We start from the raw sequence: 21,210 nt of genomic DNA on the forward strand, positions 1-21,210 counted from the left end.
AGCTGCGGGGGCAGGCCGGCCTTACCGCTCTGATTCTCTGTCGTGTCCGCCTCGTGGATTTGGTTGTCGAACCACATGTGGGCCACTGTCATCCGGTTCTGGGTCAGAGTTCCAGTTTTGTCTGAGCAGATGGTGGACGTGGATCCCAAGGTCTCCACAGCCTCCAGGTTCTTCACTAAGCAGTTCTTCCTGGCCATGCGCTTGGCAGTCAGGGTCAGGCACACCTAAAGCATTGGGAACAGATTATTAATACTTCAAATGGCCAGGCGGCCGCTCTATAGGAACTCTGGCTACCCCTGCCCCCATAGAAGTCTTTCTTAAAACTAAATCTCTCTAACCTTCCTCTGAAGTCAGAAATTGAAATAATAACGGCCCATGTGTACATGGGGCTTCCTCCACCCTCTCCAAAAAGGCTATTAAGCAAAGTGAAAATAGTCAGGATTTACTATATCCTGTTTTTCCCACTCAGCCCTAAGTTCTTCTCCTTTCTGGGCTACACTGTTCTGGATCATGTGATAATTCAAGGGGGGTAAAAATGTATGCTTCTGGGTTACTATCTCCCACATAAAAATGTGCTGGACTCTTATCACTGTCTAACCCTACCCAGGTGGTGCTGAAGAAAACCCACATATAGACACATGCAAGAAAAAAAAAACAAAAACACCAAGTTGGCAGCCCCCGAGGAGAGTGTAGTGGATGCATGCCCTTCAGGGTGGGCATGCATCACCTTCCCCCAGCCTCTTACCGTGACGGTGGCCAGCAGACCCTCCGGCACATTGGCTACAATGATGCCGATGAGGAAGATGACAGCCTCCAGCCAGGTGTACTCAAGGATCAGAGAAAGGATGAAGAAAGACACGCCCAGGAACACAGCCACACCCGTGATGATGTGGATAAAATGTTCAATTTCTGCAGCGATGGGAGTCTGGCCCCCTTCCAGCCCAGAAGCCAGAGTCGCAATCCTGCCCATCACGGTTCGATCCCCGGTGTACACAACAATGCCACGTGCAGTGCCTTAAAAAAAAAGAGTATGGGAAATTGTACCCGATTTTATTGGTGAAGCTGCAGAATTTGCACAACTACACAGCAGGGTTGAAAAAAGAAACACCCATAATTTTAAGAGCCACATCCTTGGTGGTATATGCTGTTTGTTTTAAACTATATGGACTCTGGCAAAGGGATTTCACTCCATTAGCAGGACCACAGCTCTAAACCTTACTTGAGCTTAGCGTTGCCAACACAAGAGGTACATGTGAGGCAGAGGAAACAGGGAAAACAGCCACGAGGTTTATTGGGTCTTCCTGCCAGCATGTCAACTGCTTCTGCCATGTCTGACTGAGGTGGTCAGAAATGGGAACAAATTGTGGCCGTGGGGTTATTTTTTTTGGTGGCTGTCATTAAAACCCAAGATAAATGCCACACCGTGCTGAAGAGTGCTTCAAAATGGTCCTACCTTCAACACAGTTGGTTGAAAAAAAGGCAATGTTCCGTGTCTCCAGGGGATTTTCATTGGTGAAATCCGGAGACCTGGTCTGTGGCTCTGATTCTCCCGTGAGTGAGGAGTTGTCCACCTGCCCGCGAGAAAAATCAAACGTGTCACGTGAGCAACATGAGCCTCACCTGGGGACCACTCCACTCCCTCTGCCCCAAGCACGGAGGCTCTGCTTAAACCTACCTTGCAGCCATTCGCAGAAATGATTCTGAGATCAGCAGGAATTCGATCCCCTCCTTTCACTTCCACCAGATCTCCGACGACAACCTCTTCCGCGTTTATGCTCATCTTTTCACCATTTCGAATCACGAGGGCTTGCTTTTGGAAGGGGAGAAGTTTACACCAGTTCATCAGGTAAAAATGGATACCACTGGGAAGGCAGTGGTATTACAAAATTACAATACATCTGTAATCTTAACTATCTGCATTACAACCAAGATTTAGCTTTTTATTTATACAAGTTAACAAAAGCTTGCTCAGGTTACCTAAGAAGCAGTCTTCATGCTGCCATTGTGTGGTACGCTCAGAGGGAAGACGCTCACTTTCTGGGGTATAAGAAAAACAGATCTGGTCTTGGGTGGGGGGAAAGGTGTCCCTCTCTCTCTGGTGGAGCCACTGAATACTTGGAAGGCCTTAACCTCACATCGGTGCACACTCTTGGTGCTGTCGAGTTACCAGATGGGGAAGGACAAAAAGCAGCAGGTACCTGAGGAACCATGTTTTTGAAGGACTCCATGATCTTGGAGCTTTTTGCTTCTTGATAGTAGGAGAAACAGCCGGTTATGATGACAACCGCGGACAGCACCACGCCAAGATACAGCTGGGACAGAACGAACAAGTTAGGATGGCACCGCTCTTAGTAAAGAACTGGGAACATTCGGTTAATTTTTGACTGAACAAAAAACACTTAAAAAAAGAGAGAGAAAGATCAAGGCTTCAGAAATACAAAACTCATGCCTTCATGCTTCTTCCTAGAGACAGTGTCCAAGAAAGTCAGAAATGGAGTCACACTGATACTTGGTCACTAGCTTGGGGGAGTGTTGGAGATGAACCAGCTTCTCCTGCTTTGTTAAAGGTATTTTCAAAACAACTTGTGACTTGAAGAATGGCTCCCCAACATTTCTGGATGTGTGCAATGTTTCAATGTTAAAAACTAAGCTCTGCCATCGAGTGGCAACAGGACCTGCATCGGGCCTGAGCAGAGCTGCCCATTCATGGCAGCAGCGCAGGGCAGATGCCCAGCTTGGAAGAACATCTAAACACAGGGAAGGAGCCAGAGAACCTCAAGTGAAGAAGGCAGACGGATGGGCCCTGAAGGCAATCGATGCTGATGTTACTTTCCCCAGAGTTTAAAACCATCAAGTAACCAGCAGCGACTGAAAATAAATAGATGGCAGAGGGTACTTTACACATACCTAACAATCCACACTAGGAAGTATGGGACTCACATTATCATTTTGAGGTTCCTCTTCTGTAGCAGCTTGGATGCCATAGGCCAAGAAGCAAAGAACTGCGCCAATCCACAGTAACATTGAGAACCCCCCAAATAGCTGTCGACAGAACTTGACCCATTCGGGGGTCGTGGGAGGGGGTGTGAGGGCGTTGGGTCCATCTCTGGCTAGGATCTCTGCAGCTCGAGCAGTTGTTAAGCCCTGAGAAACAGAGGAATATAAGTAAGACCAATTGCTCCAGGGCTCACAAGCTAATAGCTACCTGACGGCTGAGAAGGAAGCAGAGAGAAACTAGATGTCCCAGGCCAACGAAGAAGCTAGGAAATCCTGATGATCACCCTATGGTTCAGGCAAACAATAGCCCAGGTGTCCTGAGGAACCTACAACACTCAAGACTGAAATTCTTTTAAAAGTGATCCATGGACAGACCAGAATCTGGTATGCTCTCTTTCGAGTTTTACGGAAGGAATTCATGCCAAACTGCATTTACCAAAAAGATATCCACCTTAACTTATTGATTCCGTTTTGCAAATTAAAAGCTTAAGAGTTTCCTGTGTATTGAATCTGTCAAGGAAGTGGAAAAAAAAAACACTATTAATATCAAAGGAAGAAAGAAAAATCTGTCAGAATCCACCCTGTTACTGGGTTACCTGCCAAATGTCAGTACAGAAGTTCATTCCTTGGATGGCAATTAAAACACCTGTCTGGTGGGGAAGGGGTCACACTTGTGTAATATCTGAGCTAATAACCCCAGGACACCCATCAGCTGAGAAGTATTCACTGGGGGCGTTCTCCGGTGGTCCAGTGATTAAGACGTGGGCTTTCACTGCAAGGGCCCGGGTCTGATCCCTGGTTAGGGAACTAAGATCTTATGAGCCACTTGGAGTGGCCAAAAAATAAATAACCTTAAAAAAAAAAGTATTCACTGAAAAAAAAGCCCACTATATTGAGGCCCTGCTGTTCCAAGATGCAGTGACAGCAGACAAGAGACACACGGCTCCCACGATGAGGGGAAAATGTGGTCACTTCCACAAGACATAAAGCACATGTTTGCCTGAAGCATGTACATATACTTTGTTCTCAAGTTTTCTTTAATATCGGAATTAACGAGGGAATACGGGGAAAGGGCCAAGAACACCTAAGGGGTCCACATGGACTTATTTCAGGACCTTCCTCTGCCTCAAGTTCACGACTCGCTCCCTGGACAGAAGACCAGCCATCTGAGCTGTCTCTGCATATCAGGCACTGAATCCACTACCTCCAGTTAACTGTAATTCTCACCACAGCCTTGATCCAGCCCTTTTATTAACCCCACTGTACAAGACAACAGCCCCACAGCATGAGAAAGTGACCTAGGTTGCGGCGAACACAAGTCACAGGAACCTAGTGTAAACTTCAGTGAGAGAACCCACGTGAGCTGCTCAGAGGACAGCTGCCTGCTGGGTCTTAGCGCCAGGCCTCCTCTCAGAGCGTAAGGCCCCAGACTGCTCAGGGCTTGTTGGCAATTTACTGAAACAACAGCTCCATCGTAGCTGGCACTCAAGCAATTCCTTGGACTTACTAGTGACTGTCCAGAAAATAACAAACTCCCCCCTGCCCCGATTGTTTACTTCTGTATTTTTTTGCGGTAAAGTTAACATCAAAATCCACTAGATAACAAGGACATACAATACATATTTTACTGAAGTTTCTTTGAACTGTGTAAAAAAAAGTTCCTCATAAATGATAGAATAAACCAAGGTTCTGACCTACTACCATGAGCTAGCTGATAAAAATACAAAAATCTGAATTCAACTAGTTGAAATTTTCAACTCAATTTAACAATGCCAAAGAATCAATGGAACATCTGTGACCACAACAGCATGACCTCGGATCTATTCAGTTTCAAATCCTGGAGCTCCTACTTGTTGGCTGTCACTTGCTACAAGATGGGGAAAATAATGACGATTTTCAAAAAGTTCCAGGGGAAACAAAATAGTAAAACAGCATATAAGGGCCCAAGCTCTGTGCATGTCACAAAGCAGACATGATGTGAATAGTGGCTATCAATATTTTGGAGTTGCCAAGGTGAGGCCTGTGATACCAGGGGAAAATGTGATGGGGAAGATCAGAATTCTATGTAACAAATAAAAATTAGAACATACTCGGCTCAAGTCTGTTCCATATTTGCGATGAAGTTCATCAAGGCTAAGTTTATGATCATCCTAGGGAAAACAAAAGGAAAAGAATTAAACATTTTATCACTAAAAAAAAGAATTAAAAAAGCATCAGAGTCATCCCTCACTATCATTAGGCTCAGAACACAAGTTTGTATATATACTCTCACCATTGCCAATGGCTTGGTGACCACACAGCTCCTACTGAGTGGTCTTCACTAGAGAATGGCTCAAGCGGTATGACGGTGCCTTCACAGCCTGACCAGGCAGATTCTAGACAGGCTGCATCCGTGGAGGCCTCCACCGCCTGAAGAGGTGGAAGTTCCCTACATTCAGTATGATTCAGAAACACAGAAGCAAAGGCCCAAGATATCAACTGCTCCTCTGTGGACCTTTGGTTACAACAGAGTGTTGAATAACTTGTCCAACCTACTGACAGCTTTCACAATGAAAATTTTCCATACCAACCTCTACGATTCAGTAACATTTGCAGGACTGCTATAATCTCTTTATTTTGAAAATGAAGCAAATCTGATTGAAGAATGGCTGGGGGGAGGGGCACCACACACTCAAAGGATGTAAGATACAATTCAGACTTAAGAACAGAAAGCACCCTCCCTGCTGGTACTTACCATAGAAACTTCTTTCTTCAGCTCGTCCATATCCCTCTCTTTCTTAGCCTTTTTCTTGTCGCCATGCTCTGAAACAGCTGCCGGTTCATATTTATCACGTCCAACCTAGAGGAAGGAGGGAAAGATGTGATTGTGAATTAGGAACAGCATCTCAAAATTAAAGGTTGTGGAGAAAGGATTTTCAGCAATTTTAGGCAAGCATCTTGAAGAGTCATTGGGCTAATATCCATGGAAATATATGTGCTGATGATGCATACTCAACAACAGTCCGGTATTATCCAGAATACTGCCATCTCTAGCTCAAGACAGGCCATCTGCACCCTAGGGCACTAAGACCAGTGCCCTGGGTCTTGTCAGGACTCAGAATAGCCCCTACCAGTTGCTTCCATCTGGGGTGGGGGGCAGGGGAAAGGGTTGTGCTGTCAACACTTCCACACCATGGCCCTTCATCTTTCCCACTGAAAGACAAATCTATCTTCACATCACTAACTTAAGAGTATAATAAACTATACTTATGCACTTGTCCTCTGAATCAGACATCAAATCCTGGGCTCCACCACCTAACAGCTGTGTCTCCTTGGGCAAATCACTGATTCTGAAATTGCACCATTCTCTTCCCTAGCATGGAGATAATGATGCCCATTCCCTTAGATGTTTGAGAGGACTAAATGATATACACCTAAATGTTAATGACTTTATTATCATGTTTAATTTTTATCTTTGCAAAGAAGTCATTACATACCAACTTTAAATATAATACCTTTAGGGCTTGCCTAAGAGTCCTAACTTTTTTTTTTACCTTATTTAAAAAATGAAGTCAGCCCAAGAGTCCTTCAAATTCTTTAAGTGAAAAACAAAGAAGGGAGTTCCCACCCCAATCTGCAGCCTGAGAATAAAGCCCCCAAATGAAAAGTCCCTGGAAATGTTTTGACAGAGGCAGGATATAGGAGAAGCATGTGCATTATCACACAATTCACAGGATCCACCTACGCCTCTTGAAAACTGGAACAATTTTTAGAGAAAACGTTGATTCCATAGTTTAAATTTAGATTGTTCCACCCCCCCACCTCCTGTTGAAAATGCTTGCGCTCAGCTACACAAAGCCGGAACCTAGTGCTTCTAAGGGTGGTCCCCAGAGCAGAAGACCCCTCACTCCAGAGGCCCCCATCCCACAAACTGTTTGCAACCACCATCATCTCCTAAGGAGGGCAAAGAAAGGCGATCTTAGCAATTTTCTTACAATGGGTGCTCTGTGGTGCAATTTCTATTCACTCATGGCTTTCCCTTATTCATTTCTAATTTTCAGGAGTACACCAGCTACTAAAGCAGTAAGCAGAAACACTGTCTAGATTAAAACTATACTGTGTTGAAAATAAAAAAATCAAAACATACAGATACCTTACAGCGGATATGGTTGTAAATACAATAATCACTTGAATTTGAAAATACCCTCTTAAGACTCTAGAGATCATAACTTCAAGTTCGTGCTGCCAAGACATAAGGACATGTACAGTATTCACATTGTTCAACTTGTGTGGTTACATTTACAGTGTTCCCTGCAGATTAATTTTTTCAGTGTCCTTTACCTTCTGTATCTTATCTGTTAAGAATGAAGCAGAGCTAAAGATAGTCAACATTCTCGACATTCTCTCCACTATGGAGCAACCACACTGGTGAGAGGCTGTCTGGTAGAGCCCTGATGCCAGAGTTAAAATGGAAAATCATCACACACCCTGGGAGCACACACACAACACAAACCAAAAAAAACGGCTGCCCCCTCCGCCCTCCTCACCGTGGACCACTGGACTTCCTTGATACATTTAATGAAGACGCACACACACTGAAACTTCATATTAAACACACTCCCTAGGGAGCTCTCAAAGACTCACGTGGCCACTCTGTATTGATTTTTAAAATCCGGTCCACAAATTCTCTAAGCAAAGTTGAGTATCATTAAAAGATATTTAATTTAAATATATGAAAATCAGAGTTAAAATCCCTCTGCCTCACCATCTGTAGGCTTTGATTATCTTCTGGCTTTCAACATTTTACACTCTGAAAGAGGGGGAGAGAGTTATCAGAGCAGCTAAGACTTGGATATGTTCCAAAGTTCTATCCCCATCTACAAAAACAGACCCCTTGCCTGAAGCCTCACAGTTCTCAATGCTTTAAGGTAGCTGGAAATAGAGGCTCCCTAATAACCCTCCCCTTTCTCCATCAATTCATGGCATACTAAGGGGGGGGGGGGAGTTTAAAACAGATTTGTGAAAGAGACAGGGGAAGTACTAACAAGAGAAGTACTAACAAGAGATATTTCTTTTCCTTCAAGATTTTAATTGCTTCGCTAGGCACTGTTTGTCCAGGAGACCAGGCTGCTTATACAATTCAGTTCTTCCCTACAAGTAAAACAATAATACTAGCTCATCTTGATGAGAACCAAACATTACTCCAGTCCCTACTAATCTCAATGACTAGTTTCAAAGCAGGAAAAAAAAAAAATCTGTGTGTGTGGAAGGGTGGAATGCAGGGTGGAACAGGGAACAACTTAAATTGGGTAGATAACATTTTATTATTTCTTTGAAAAGCATTTGGGAAAAACAAAGGTCATGGAAAGGGGAATGATAACATGGCCTCCCCAATCTACTCCCATGACCTTCCCCCTCCTCCAGGTACACGAGTCACTTTTTCAATTAGGAAATGCCCAGAGGCCAGGCAGGGACCAGGCTCCCTGGGCAGCACTGTGCTGCCCCCATAGGACAGGTACAACGGAGGCTCAAGGTTACTATTACACCCTCCCTAAAAGGGCCACTTGTCAACTTTTTTTTCCCCCTTTTCTAATTTAGGAAGTGGAAGGTCACAACAAGGACAGGGGCGTGCCCAGTGTGACACAGTCTAAAATCAAGTGTCATTACTTCACCCTGTGCTTCCAGGGGATTTCATTTTCTCAAAGGTTCACTATGAGTTCTGCCACCATTTGATCTGGGTAGAGAAAAAGGGGTACTCAGGATGTGCGGAAAGAAAATTCCTAACAGGAGGAGCCAAGGCTGAAACTTGGAGTAAGGTTCACTTATTTAGTATTTAAAGTGTTTCAAATTATTTAGAGGTTTCATTTTCACTTCTCAATAGATTATGTATTTCTCAGATGCTTCTTCATCTGAATTAGCTCATCTAGTTCTGAATGGTTACTGAGTGTCATCTTGATTAGCCAACTACCTTCACAACAAAATGTGATGACAAGCCCTGGATTCTTGGCAAGAGCTTCATTCGTTTCAGTGACTTCTCCGAATAGAAGAGAACAGAGTTCACCTGCAGCTTTCCCCACAGCCCCAAGCACCAAATTCCTTTTGTTTGTTCAATTCTGTCCCAGCTGCAGGCAGACAACAGTAAACAACATCTTCCAAAGCTTCCTGTGCAAAGTTGCTGATTCCTCCTGCTCTAACACCATTTTCTCTTGTCATCTATTCACGTTTGTGAATTTACGCACAGAGCAGAACTGGGCAGGTATGCAGCACAGGGGAGGTGCCCACCCTCAGCGCTCCAGCCCCAGGGCTGAGGCCCCAACCTTCACTTCTTTAAAAGCACAGACTGAATCCTTACAATGGGCATGACCTCTTGGGGCTGGCGAGGCGCCTTCCTCCTCTTCAGTAATTGACAATTTACAGGGGGAGGAGTGGGAAGCAGATATGACAGGTACGGAGAATTATCCCTGTGAAGGTGAAAGTCACTCAGTCGGTGTCTGACTCTGTGACCCCATGAACTACACAGTCCACAGAATTCTCCAGGCCAGAATACTGGAGTGGGTTGCCATTTCCTTCTCCAGGCGATCTTCCTGACCCAGGGATTGGACCGGGGTCTCCTGCATTGCAGGCAGATTCTTCATCAGCTGAGCCACAAAGGACCCAAGAACTATCCCTAAATTTTTTTTTTTTTGCAGGTGACTTTTTTTCCCAATTATTTTTATTAGTTGGAGGCTAATTACTTTACAATATTGTAGTGGTTTTTGCCATTCATTGACATGAATCAGCCATGGATTTACATGTGTTCCCCATCCTGAATCCCCTCCGACCTCCCTCCCCATCCCATCCTTCTGGGTCATCCCAGTGCACCAGCCCCGAGCACTTGTCTCATGCATCCAACCTGGACTGGCGATCTGTTTCACACTTGATAAAATACATGCTACCCCTAAAATTTTTAAAAGGCACACAAAGAAGGTACAATGAGTTTAGGAGAGAAGCTTCTATCCCAGAGGTGGGGTCACTGGAGGTCTGCATAAGCTCAAGTTGCCCCGAGGCCCTCAGATCCATCTCTACCAGCCCTCAGGAGGGCAGGCCTTGGAGATGTTCTCAATTGAGCTGAGTGGACATCTGACCACAGTTCCAACCCTATCAGCACAATCCCCTGTGGCCAATAGGGAGGTAAGAGGCCTTCAGACTTCAGAAGTTGCTACTTCAGAAGTCTGGAGGATACTTGGGAGCAGAGACATCTATACCCTTGGGATAGGACTACGGATGGCGCTTTTAAGTCAGTCCCAGGTCATTCTAGCTCTGCAATGTGCCAGCAAGACAATCCTGAACAGTCAGCCCCAGCTTCCTCCTTGCCCAAAATGGAAATAACACTTGAGGGGTAACTACTAAAAACTCTAGATGGCATTCCAATAGTCTGATGAATCAAAGGGGCCACTGTCAAATCCAAAAACAAAACACCTAAAACCAGCACTGTTTCTAAAACTGACAAAGCAAGCTTTGGACCATCAAGAGGGGCCAGAAGAAGGGTAAAAGTAACTGCCCCAAATGCAGCCCATTTAAGAGCTGGCCAAGAGGACTGTAGGAACGGCACCTCTGATTCCAGTTAGGAAGGGAAGTCGAAGGGATGATCTCTCTTTGATCCTGCTGGTTGCCTAGGAGTAGTGTCTAGAGTGGACTACATCTTTCTTTTATATATAAAGGGGGGGGTGGAATCTTTATGATGTATTATTGTATCATTATCAAACAGTGTATGTGAAGGTACCCTGCATAGCACTGCATGAAAGTTATTATAACTTGGTTTTAATTAACATATATTATTTGCATTCCTCATTGACTATGAAAAGTCATCACCTTAAAAAAAGAAATCTCATTTTGGGCATTTCTTAATTTTATCATCAAATGAAACAGAGAAAACAGAACATATTACCACACCAACTTCATTACAGCTCTGATCACTCCCAAATGACTAAGTAGTTTATGTACAAAGAATTTTCTCCTGCCGGGGATCTGAGGCTGGGGATGGGAGAGGGCAGGCATTACTGTGATTCTACAGCCGCTCTGCAGCCCAGAGCAGCATTTAGGGCAGTGAGGAACAGGAGGTGACCCAAGGGGCCACCCTACCTTCGCAGTCCTTCGCTCCCTCACCTAAACCGCGGTGGAGCTGGGGAATACCAAGCAGCCAGGCCATAGCAGTGGGTCTCTTTGTGAATTTAGCTCAGTCCCTCCAAACTTGGGCTGCAGTCCATCACCCAGCAGAGTGCAAAGCAAACAGTTCCAGCTCTAGCCGGTGAGTTCCCTCAGCCCAAAATGAACAAGGCTTAACCTTCTTCCCCAATCTACCTGCATGTGAAATTTAAGGAGCCTGACAGCCCACGATACCTGCATTAGTTAGTATACATTCATGATCATTCAAAAGAAAAAAAATCTAAAGCATTTAAATAATCAGTATACTTTAGATTTACTACTTCTTTAAAAATGTGCTTTTTCAGTTGTTTAAAAAAAAACAAACCTGGTTTTAAAAACGGGGTATTACTTTCTACCTCTACACTAGGTAGTTGGGTTGTGAAGAGTTAAAATATTCTGCGTATTCGCCCCACTTGCTGCCCTCCTCACCCCTTTTCTCATTTTGTCAGACCACTCTGGCTAGTGCCACTCAAACGAAGTTGTTGGTTTGAGAGACCATGGATTAACAACTGGCAGAAGCATTAAAAGCAGACTGAATTACTTTCCAAAGTCCTGGTCACTCCCCTCAATTGGTAGCCCGAAGCCTAGGGTGGGAAGTAATATAGCTGTAGGGTTGAAAAGAATAAAGGCAGTGATAACCCAGAGAAATGCCCCAAGTTGAAACAAAACCAATATGGCACCATAGAAGCATCATATGGAGGATAAAGAAAAACACAAGAGGATAACACCCCAAGGGGCATGAGGCCCTGACCTCATCATGCTGACAAATGGCAGAGATGAGATAAGCTAAGTGCCGAGTCCCCCATCCACGAATCCTGAACACCGAAAACAATGCAGGTCCCAAAGACCAAAGCACAAGCATCAAGGATCCACTTTTCAGATCACCAACAGAAAGAAAATCTAATAGCTGTTACTAAATAGGGTTTGAATAAAACCAGATACAGAACTAATTAACGTTCAGATATAATTCACTGTAAAGTCACAACGAAACTAAGGAATGAGGTCTACTGGCCAAAACTCCCTTGGCTCAGGATCCATGTGAAACCAGAGAGAAAAACTGCACGGTGGGTTGGGGGGTGGAGTGGGGTGCTTCTACTCTGACAGAATCTGCTGTCTCAAACATCAGTCAAAGAAATGAAGAACTTCTTGTGGATTCCTGATGACAGATTTAAGCACAACTAAGGAGGTGACTCATAGGCAGAGGAACAGTCTCTCTTCGACTCCAGCCAAAGAATACACTTCCTCTCACACACACTCGATTCATAGCAACGTGAGAAAAGTTCAAGCCTGATTTGGTTACGTCTCCTTTTCCAAAAATACATAAACGAAGATGAGTTTAAGAAAATAGTTAGTGGAATTTTAAAAGTCTCTGTCCTTCACATTATCACTTACTGGACATGTAATTTCAGCGGAATCCAGAATTGGACAGCTCTGGCAGGGATGGGGAAACATTCTGCCCAATGTTGGGCTGGCCAAAAGCAGTCACTCTGATTACTGTGAGGCCATCTGATCTGACACTCGTGTTTCTTCTTCTGGCCTGCTGGCTGGCAGAGGGCCCTGGGCAGCTAGGAGGAGGCACCACAGCACAAATGTTCGTCCTCCCACCCCTCACAGAGGGCTGAAAAGCCCATTTTATCAAATGACCTTGACCAAGACTCTAAAAATGTAAAGCGTTTTACTTGAAAAGTGAAAGTAGATGAGAACTTAAAAAGCCATCATCCCAGCAGAGCCCACTGACACTTTCACTCGGCTTCCCTGGGGAGGGTAATTCTTAATACTTTCCATTCTTTCCAACCCTCACTATTTTTTTCCCCCAGGTGAAAGAAAAACTGTTTTCTAGTTTTGAAAAGGCTTAAAGACGAACTGGTGAACAGCACAAACCCATACTTGATACATGTTTGATCTCTCAATGCCAAAAGCCCAACAATAACCAACAAAGCCACTCTCACTAGCCCTGCACTCTAAACAGAGCAGAGGTGATGGCACTTGGGTGAGTACTCTAGCTAAGGGTCCCATGAGAAACCGACCCTTCGGGGCTTTAAAAACCTTTTTTTGTTTTAAATAAACTAGTTTTTACTTTTCCACACAAATTCCTTTCAAGAAAATTATCTTTAAAGCCCCTGTCATTCTGAAATTTGGATATACTATGTGAAAGAACACAGCCTGATGAACAGAAAGTCACAAATCTATTCACTTGTTGCTAAAATAGCCAGGAAACAATGCTCTAAAAGGGGTTCTGGGGTGGAGAATGGATCTTTGTAATGCTGAATCCACTTTTTTCTTTTTAAAATGCAATTTAAGAATAACACTTGGGCAGCAGGTGGGGGCTGGATATTTTAAGTTTTACTCTTCACCTGCCTAAACATCCTACTAGGTTTTTAAAAATTCCTCCCCCTCCTTTTGGGGGAGGGGGGGCTTGTCAGGCTCTCAATCTTCTCAGATTTATGATGCAGACCTCCCCCTTTCCTGCCCTCCCACCCAAAGGTGAGTCACCAGAGTGTTACAAACTTACTGGCAGAGAAAACTACAAATTAACCAAGGGTGAGTTAACCCAAAGAGAATACACTCTCAGAGCACCAGCAGGGTAAGGGGCGGGGTAGGGGGGGTGGGGGGAGGAGGTGGCAGGGGAAAAAAAAAATCACACTCATGTACACTGAACACTTGACAGGCAAAGGGTGTGATGCAACCCCCAACCTTCTTCTCTGTCCCCAGGGCCAGTCACCAGTTCCTCCCATAACCACTCCACTCCACTCGCTGGTAACCATTCCACTTGCTTGCGCTGGGCCCAGGCAACTTTCCATTCTGAGAACTTCTGTCTTACTATGTTTTCAATCTAAAGTACTGGCTTCACAGCAGCCATAGGAGATTCAGTCGCTTTCAAGTTGAGCTCCAAAAGGGCAGCTGATAGTGTTACCCTGCAACCAGGGTTTCTGCTGACATGTGTATACCTTGTGTAACCTCCACCTGCACCTTTCCCTCAGCTCCTCTTTACATCCCTACCCATAAGCTATAAGCTGTGGTTTCTTTTCTAGGTAACTAAGTTAATGTTCTAACAATGGAGAACTGCAGTGAAAGGCCCGGTGACATCCTTCCTCCCCACCCTGGTCTTCTGTAAACTTGAGAAAAAAGAAAGTTTCTTGCGTATCCTTGGTTTGCTAAAGAATTGTGGGTGGTAGGCCGAGCTGCGGATTTAAGCCAAGTCACTGGCAAAAGCAGCCAGTATGAAAAAAAAAAGGACAAAATCCTATTTCATCCAGGAATGATTCAGCAGGAGTTGGTTCTTTCATTTCATTCCCCAAAGCTTAGGAGATCGATTTTTTAAGGAGAACTAAAATCACCTGAAATACAGTCAAAACCTGGGCCCCCAACAGTAGTGGGAAGAGGAGGGGAAGAAATGAACAATGACCTTAAAAATTAGCTGCCAGCACAGGCTTCCTGGTTAACCAATTATCAGCAGAGCTTTAGTCACCACTCCACCCACATTTTAATCCCCATGTGGAAAAATCCCAACATTTCAGCATAAAATATCCTTCTGAACATTTGGACTATCAGAGTAAGTCACTAGGGACAAAAGCAGTTATTTTATCCCAGGAGAATTACCACCACCACCACAACACATACATACAAATACCCTCCCTAATGTTCAATTCATCTGAGTACTCAAAATACTAATGACAACCCAGCAGATAAGCAGTGTATCTGCCTGTGTTAACCAGTTACAATTCCAACTTTGGGTCTGCTAGCCACTTGACATGTTATTAGAATCCATCAGACATCGAGGTTGAACCTCCACAGCCCAGGTACGCTGTTATCTTTACCACTACTGTGCAATTGTGTGGTTACCCAAGGGACATACAGGTTTATGGACATAATTTATTCAAACATCTTTCACTAACCCAACATAACAAACACCCCAGTTTCATCTGAAAAATAACTTTATAGAGTTCTGCATATAAGTCACTGTTAAAGAGTAAGTGAGTGAGTATTTAGGCTTGGACACTACAGGCTGCTCACGAATCAGGGACATCTGATGTGTCGCGAACCAACCATTTGACCTTGAGCAAATCCCTTCACCTTCCTAGGCCAAGCTCGGGTACATATCTACAGGGCTCTACAGTCCTGCAATCAGTAATGTGTGGCTCAAGAAATCAACTATTTTTCTGAGGAAGAAGAGACCAAGAAATGAGCTTTTAAGAGCCTGTTTACTGGAAAGACCTAGGGTTTGACGGTGTGTACAAACACAGGCCACTAACTAACCCAGTCTGCACCCCGGTTCTCATAAGCTACTTGACCTGAGCCAGCAGCCCTCCACATTTTGTGCTTTTAAAAGATTCAAGTTGTGCATTCCCACTTCTCCTTCCTTTCTCCACCAGGTCCAAACCTTTCAATGACCTCCTTCAAAATCCATTTAGAGTCCCCAAAGCATGAACCCTCCTCCCTCTTTCTCCATCACTCACTCCACACGGAGGAGCCCTCAGACCCTTCAAAGTCCTACTAAGCGCCGGACAGCGTGCAAGCCCTGGACACAATGGAGGGGATTCTCTCCTACCAGTATTCTCACGACCTGGTCATTTTATCCCATCAATTGATACTTCTGATCGTCATTTTGTATAAACTTTTCTCGACTGGACTTTGGCCTCGGACCTATAGATTAACTGTCTGAGTTACAAAAATGCAGGAACCAGCCGTCGTTCTGGTATTCCCACAGTGCTCGCCTCTCCTGCCCGGGGAGGAGGAGATTCGTTCCTTCTAGAATCTCTCTTCCGTGCGTAGACACTCCTAACCTGTACTGTCCTCGCTTCCCTTCCTTTTTTCGTATATATAGTACCCGGAGACACTGGTGGATCAGCCTGTGCTCCTTCCAGGCTCACTCTTTCAAAAAAAAAAAATCAACATTCACTCTCCCCACCATCAAGATGACCACTCCTGTTGCTCGGGCTGCCCCGAGTGCATCCCGTGTTTACGGAAAGTGGCCCATCAAAGCTCTCAAAAGTATACCTTCAAGGCCAACCTAGAGCGAAGGCACACCCTTTCTGGCACCAGCCCGCCCGACCGGCTCCACACTAAAGGGAAGCCAATTTTTTCCCCGCTTTGGGGGAGGGCGGCCACCTCTGCGGGCAACCGGCTAGACCCTGGCGCCTCCAGGAGCCGCCTAGGGACCCCAAGGCCGGCCCCGCCTCGCAAGCCCCCCAGGGCCCGGGCCGGAGCCGCGGCGGGAACCGCAGCCCGGGAAGGGGCCGGGCAGAGCGCCCACAGGGGAAGGGGAGGAGCACGTCTTTCCTCCCGGCGAGAAGGGCGGAGGGAGAAAGGAAGGCGAGAGACGGGAGGTGAGGGCGGGCGGAAGGAGGGAGGAAAGGAGCGGGTTGGGGATGCCGCCGGCGGCCCGCTCCTGGCCAGGGCCGCCCGGCCGCCGTGCTCCCTCCTCCTCCTCCCGGGCCGGCGGCTCCCGAGCGCCGCCTCCAGGAGCCCGGGACCCCGGGCGCGCTCGGCCTCGGGTCCCGCAGACCCTCTCCAGGGTCTGCGCACCGCCCGGCGCCGCCGCGCTCCAGCCCCTCGGCGCTCCCTTCCCCCGTCCGCCCCTCATTACCGCACTCCCTCCATTTCCAAAGTGCGTCGCCTTTTAAGCCTCGCCGCTCTGCCAACCCATTCCGCGCCCCGCCGCTTCCTCCTCCGCCTCCCGCGGACTGCGGTCGCCCTCCAGACTTCCTCCCCTTCCTCCGCCTCCCGTCTAGGGCTCCTCGCGCCCCTCCCCTGGCTCGCCCGAAACTCACCCCCTTCCCCATAGCGGCGATGGTCTGCGCCCCGCGCCGGGTCCTTCCGTTCAGAAAATGAGAGAAAAAAGAAGTGAGCGGCTCCCGGCCGAGCAAGCGCGGCCGGGGGAGCGAAGAGGAAGGAGTTAGGGCTGCCGCGAGGCGGGAAGGAGGGAAGACGGCAGGCGGCTGGGGCCGATGCCTTCTGCCGCCGCCGCCGCCGGGGCTGCTACTGCTGCTGCTGCCACGTGTCCTCCTCCTCCCGCCGCTGCTCTGAGCCCCAGACCCCGCCGCAGCTCAAGCCCGTGCCTCCTCCACACTTCCTAAAATATTCAACCTGCGTCTAGCCCCGCCCACTCACGTCACCGTTACCGGAGCAACCTGATACCGACCACAGGCCTGGCTCCGCCTCCCGCCCCAACCCCACCCCCAGGCCGGGGCCGTGCCGGCTGCGACTGGCCAGGGCTCCAGGCAGCAGGGCGCCGGGGCCTGGGGCTCGCGTGCGCACGTCCCGGGAGGTCGAGACCGCGCCTCCGCGGGGCGCCCTGGCTGGCTGGGCTGCGGGGGTTCGACGGCCATGCAGCTCCTGCGTCCCTCCTCCCTCCGCCCTGCGTGACCAGCCCGCTTTGGAGAGCGCGCAAGGTCCGCAGTGGGTGCGGGGATGTCTGTGGAACTGGGCTTCCGAATCTCCGCGGAGCCGGGACAGAATCGCCGCGCGGAGGGGCCTTTCTGGGCATCAGGGAGCTCCTCTGGGACTAAAGGAAGCACCAGGTTGAGGTGGGGAGTCCGGAGAGACTGTAGCCAGCGCTTGCAGGAGGGAATGCGCGTCCCTGCAGACCCTAGGCCCCGCGCCTACCTGCGGATGGCCTTCCCGGCCAGGCTCTGCGGCCAGCCTCTCGGTGCTCTCAGGAATGCCTCTTATGGTCTTGGGATCCCTGTTATCTATATCCCACAGGTTCTGGGTTGGCGTTGCCAGAGGTCCCAAGCGCCCTCCGCCTCCTTTGCTTCAACACCCCCAAATGATAATCCAGAGGGCCTGCGATTAATTCATTCATGTTGCTCTGTGAATATAAACTGTCCTGTTTGGGGATTCACTTTAGTGGGGGAGGAACACCTGAAACCTAAGGAAATGCATATCTTTAGCAAAAGACTCCGCGGAGGGGAAGATGTCTGAGGGCCTGTCTCCTGGCCGCTCTCACCTCAGCCTTTGGTTCTCTGAGGGATCTGGGCCGGGACTGTGGTGAGGAGCCCAGAAAGCCCCCGGAGGGCCCTGGCCTGGCTGCGCTGTGTGACTTGCCTCCCATTACAGCTTCTGCAGAGGCTGCAATGGCTGAAGGTTTCCTGCAGTTAAAAAGCAAGGTATTATTAACAATGTTTTCAGGAAGTCAGGCATGCTCTGGGAAAGCACAAGGTTTGCAGGAGAGAGTCACTCCGTGTCTCTGGGAATTCTGACAACCAACAGGGAAAACATTAACTTCCTAAGCAAGTTAAAACTGGCCCTGTTAATTTCAACTATTAATTTAACGTGAAAAAATAAAGAGGTGAAGCCTTGAAAGAAACTGGGAAGAAGGGAAGGAAGAAAGAAAATCGAAGGGGGAAAAAACTAGCAACTGTGTTAGCAGTTAGGCCATTAGAGTAAGTCTTGTTCTTTTTAGAAGAAACCGTTTCTTTCCTCTTGCCCAAGAATGCGTTGTTCAGGACTGGTGCCTCCTCCAGCGACCTTCAGGCTTTGGTTAAATCAGCGCAGGCCCTGAAGAGCAGAGGAATTGTAAATTCAAATTCATGCCTGCTGGGGAAAGAACCCCCAAATCCAGAACAGAGGTCCCAATGCTGCTAATTCAACAGAAGGAATTTATGAAGTGTTATCAGGGCTCTGCCTCCAAAGGTCTACAAAATGCTTTATTTTCATGCACTATATCCCCCATTACTGCTAACCTGTAGGAGGATTTTGCTTACTAAAGATTTCTCAGCTTGTTTGAGATTAATTATCCCTTGGGCCCTGTTCTGAGCGGGAAAAAGCACAGCAGGAACAACAAAATGTAGAAAGCAAAAGTCTAAACGATGTAGGTTTCTCCTGCTGGTGGATCACCTTTTCCACCCTAACTAAAATTATCACTTTTAAAATTTTCATTTAACAACATAACACTGAAAGATCAGGCATTTATTTCCCTTGGCCTTTTCTGCTGTTTATTTGGCAGCTGAAGATTGCTGAAGGTCCTTTCAAGAGGACCTCAAAGTTCTAGCTATATTCCAGACTGGGGAAAAGGCATAAAAGGAAGAAGTATTAAAATCTGAAATTTACTTTTGCCTCCACATAGTACTTTTACATATAAAATCCTCCCTGGGATTCTCACAAGTCTGGAAGGCAAAGGGCGTTAGCTGCATTTTACAGAGTGGGAGACGGGAGGTTTGAGGATTTTCTCAAAACAAGGCCACTCAGCTAGTGATGGTTGAGCCTGGTGTCAAAATCGCAAGATGGGAACCATCTTCCTACTTGTAAAATTTGGTCTCTGAGCATATGGCACCAGGGAATTTTTGGTAGAAGGATACTAATTGCTTTCAATGGTGCTGTCCTCACAAATACAGAGGGTTTCCATGTGCCTCTCCTCTTTTATAACCAAGAAGACCCTGGTGAGAGCCTCTTTTGCCTATTTCTACTCTTCATCAGTCTACCGTGTGCATCATCATGAGGCTGAGAACATTTTATAAAAATGTTTGCTATAGATCAACAAACACTCCCTTACCCCTGTTTTCACCCACCTAATCCCACTTCTCAAGGTGTATCCCATTCCATTTTCAAGTCATTTGATAATCCATTTTTTAATTTCAGTCCTGTTGAAAGACACATAATTTGACAAAAACATTTCAGAATATCAGACAAGTTATGTTGTTGCTACTGTTCCTCTAATGTTGATGTTTCTATAAGTGCTCAGCCAAGTGTTATATGGTCCAGGCACTTCTGGGCAGTTCTCAGGAGTGTTTTTAGGGATAAAGTTTATCATTAGGTGTTGAGGACAAAAGAGGTGAAGGGAAAAAAAATATGGTAAGGAAGCTAGAGCTGAAAACTTTTTATGGGAAAGAGAGATGAAAAGAATCCCTGCTGGATTGTACAATGGAGCCCTGAGCATGCCTATAAAATTAAGACAGATACATTGTGGACGGACCTGAGGTGCAGAAGTCACAGATACCTTGGGATGTGGGTGACCAAAGAGGGAAATACCATTTTGGGGGGACAGGCCTCTTTCCCCTCTTGGGAGAGCTTTCTGAATGGAATCTTGGAAAGCAAACATTCCCCTCATTTTATGTGAAGAAACTGAGGCTCAGGGAGTGGTTGGAATTGGACAGTCCCTGAACATTGGCAAAACTATTGGGCATCTTTTCAAACTCCCAGAGCAGTGCTGAGGATAAAGAAACTTCCAGAAGAGAATGTGGGAACAAATTCCGTCTCTCTATTCTATCTACCTCATATACTATCAGTTCTTATTAAGCATCTAGCTTGGGAAACAATTAAACTGGTGGAACCAGAGACTCAGCATTTATAGCCCCAAGGCTGCCAAATGTGGATGGCTTCGAGGAGGATTTGACACAACCACGGAGTGTTGGCCGAGTCATTGTGAATAGTCAGCAGACGTCTGAAAAACATGATGCAAGTCAGTATTTTGAGCCAAGAGTGCTAGCACTTTGAGTAAGTACTTGCTGAAATGAATAAACATGCCATTGCAATTAAGGGCTTTAGAAAAAGAGTTGGAACCTACAATAAAGTTAGCATTTTCCATTGGAAGCAAACACTTGGGAGATCAATGAGCTCGGAAACTGGAAAGATAGAAGTCTCTTTGGTCCAGCTTGCACTAGAGGTATCATGGAAACAATCTTAGGCATGCATCTTTATTTTTTACCATTTCCTTGGTACTCCAGGAAGCCACTTAGCTGCCACTGTTACCGTATTTACTGTATTAAAGCCAGTTGTTCTCACAATTTCAGTTTCTCCTAGCCAATATCTATCCCACCACTGCAAATCTGCTTGTCCCCATCTAGCAGCAGACCTATTACCCATTGCTTTAAAAGCACAGTTCTAGGAACTTCCCTGGTAGTCCAGGGCTAAGTCTCCATGCTCCTAATGCAGGGGGCCTGCGTTTGATCCCTGGTTAGGGAACTAGATCCAACATACCTCCACTAAAGATCCTGCAAGCCACAACTAAGACATGGCACAGCCAAATGAATAAATAAATAATTGTTGTTGTTGTTGTTAAAGCACAGTTCTAGGCAGACCACTGACCATCAGAAATCTGTCAGCCAAAGA

General features: G+C 46.5%; 1 protein-coding gene across 1 annotated transcript in view; it reads right to left on the reverse strand.

The window, feature by feature from the left end:
• ATP1A1 (ATPase Na+/K+ transporting subunit alpha 1) overlaps positions 1-17,218 on the reverse strand; it is a 31,881-nt gene extending 14,663 nt beyond the window's left edge. The window contains exons 1-9 of the mRNA XM_065906262.1: positions 16,932-17,218; positions 5,732-5,836; positions 5,088-5,147; positions 2,941-3,144; positions 2,199-2,312; positions 1,676-1,810; positions 1,454-1,571; positions 746-1,014; positions 26-224 (exon numbers count right to left, since the gene is read on the reverse strand). Of these exons, the coding sequence (XP_065762334.1) occupies positions 26-224; positions 746-1,014; positions 1,454-1,571; positions 1,676-1,810; positions 2,199-2,312; positions 2,941-3,144; positions 5,088-5,147; positions 5,732-5,836; positions 16,932-16,943 (1,216 nt within the window). The 5' untranslated portion in view covers positions 16,944-17,218. The remainder of the gene's footprint in view (positions 1-25; positions 225-745; positions 1,015-1,453; positions 1,572-1,675; positions 1,811-2,198; positions 2,313-2,940; positions 3,145-5,087; positions 5,148-5,731; positions 5,837-16,931) is intronic.
• Between the last annotated feature and the right edge of the window lie 3,992 nt (positions 17,219-21,210).

Source organism: Muntiacus reevesi, chromosome 1 (assembly GCF_963930625.1).
Source record: "Muntiacus reevesi chromosome 1, mMunRee1.1, whole genome shotgun sequence".
In the NCBI taxonomy this organism is placed as follows: domain Eukaryota; kingdom Metazoa; phylum Chordata; class Mammalia; order Artiodactyla; family Cervidae; genus Muntiacus; species Muntiacus reevesi.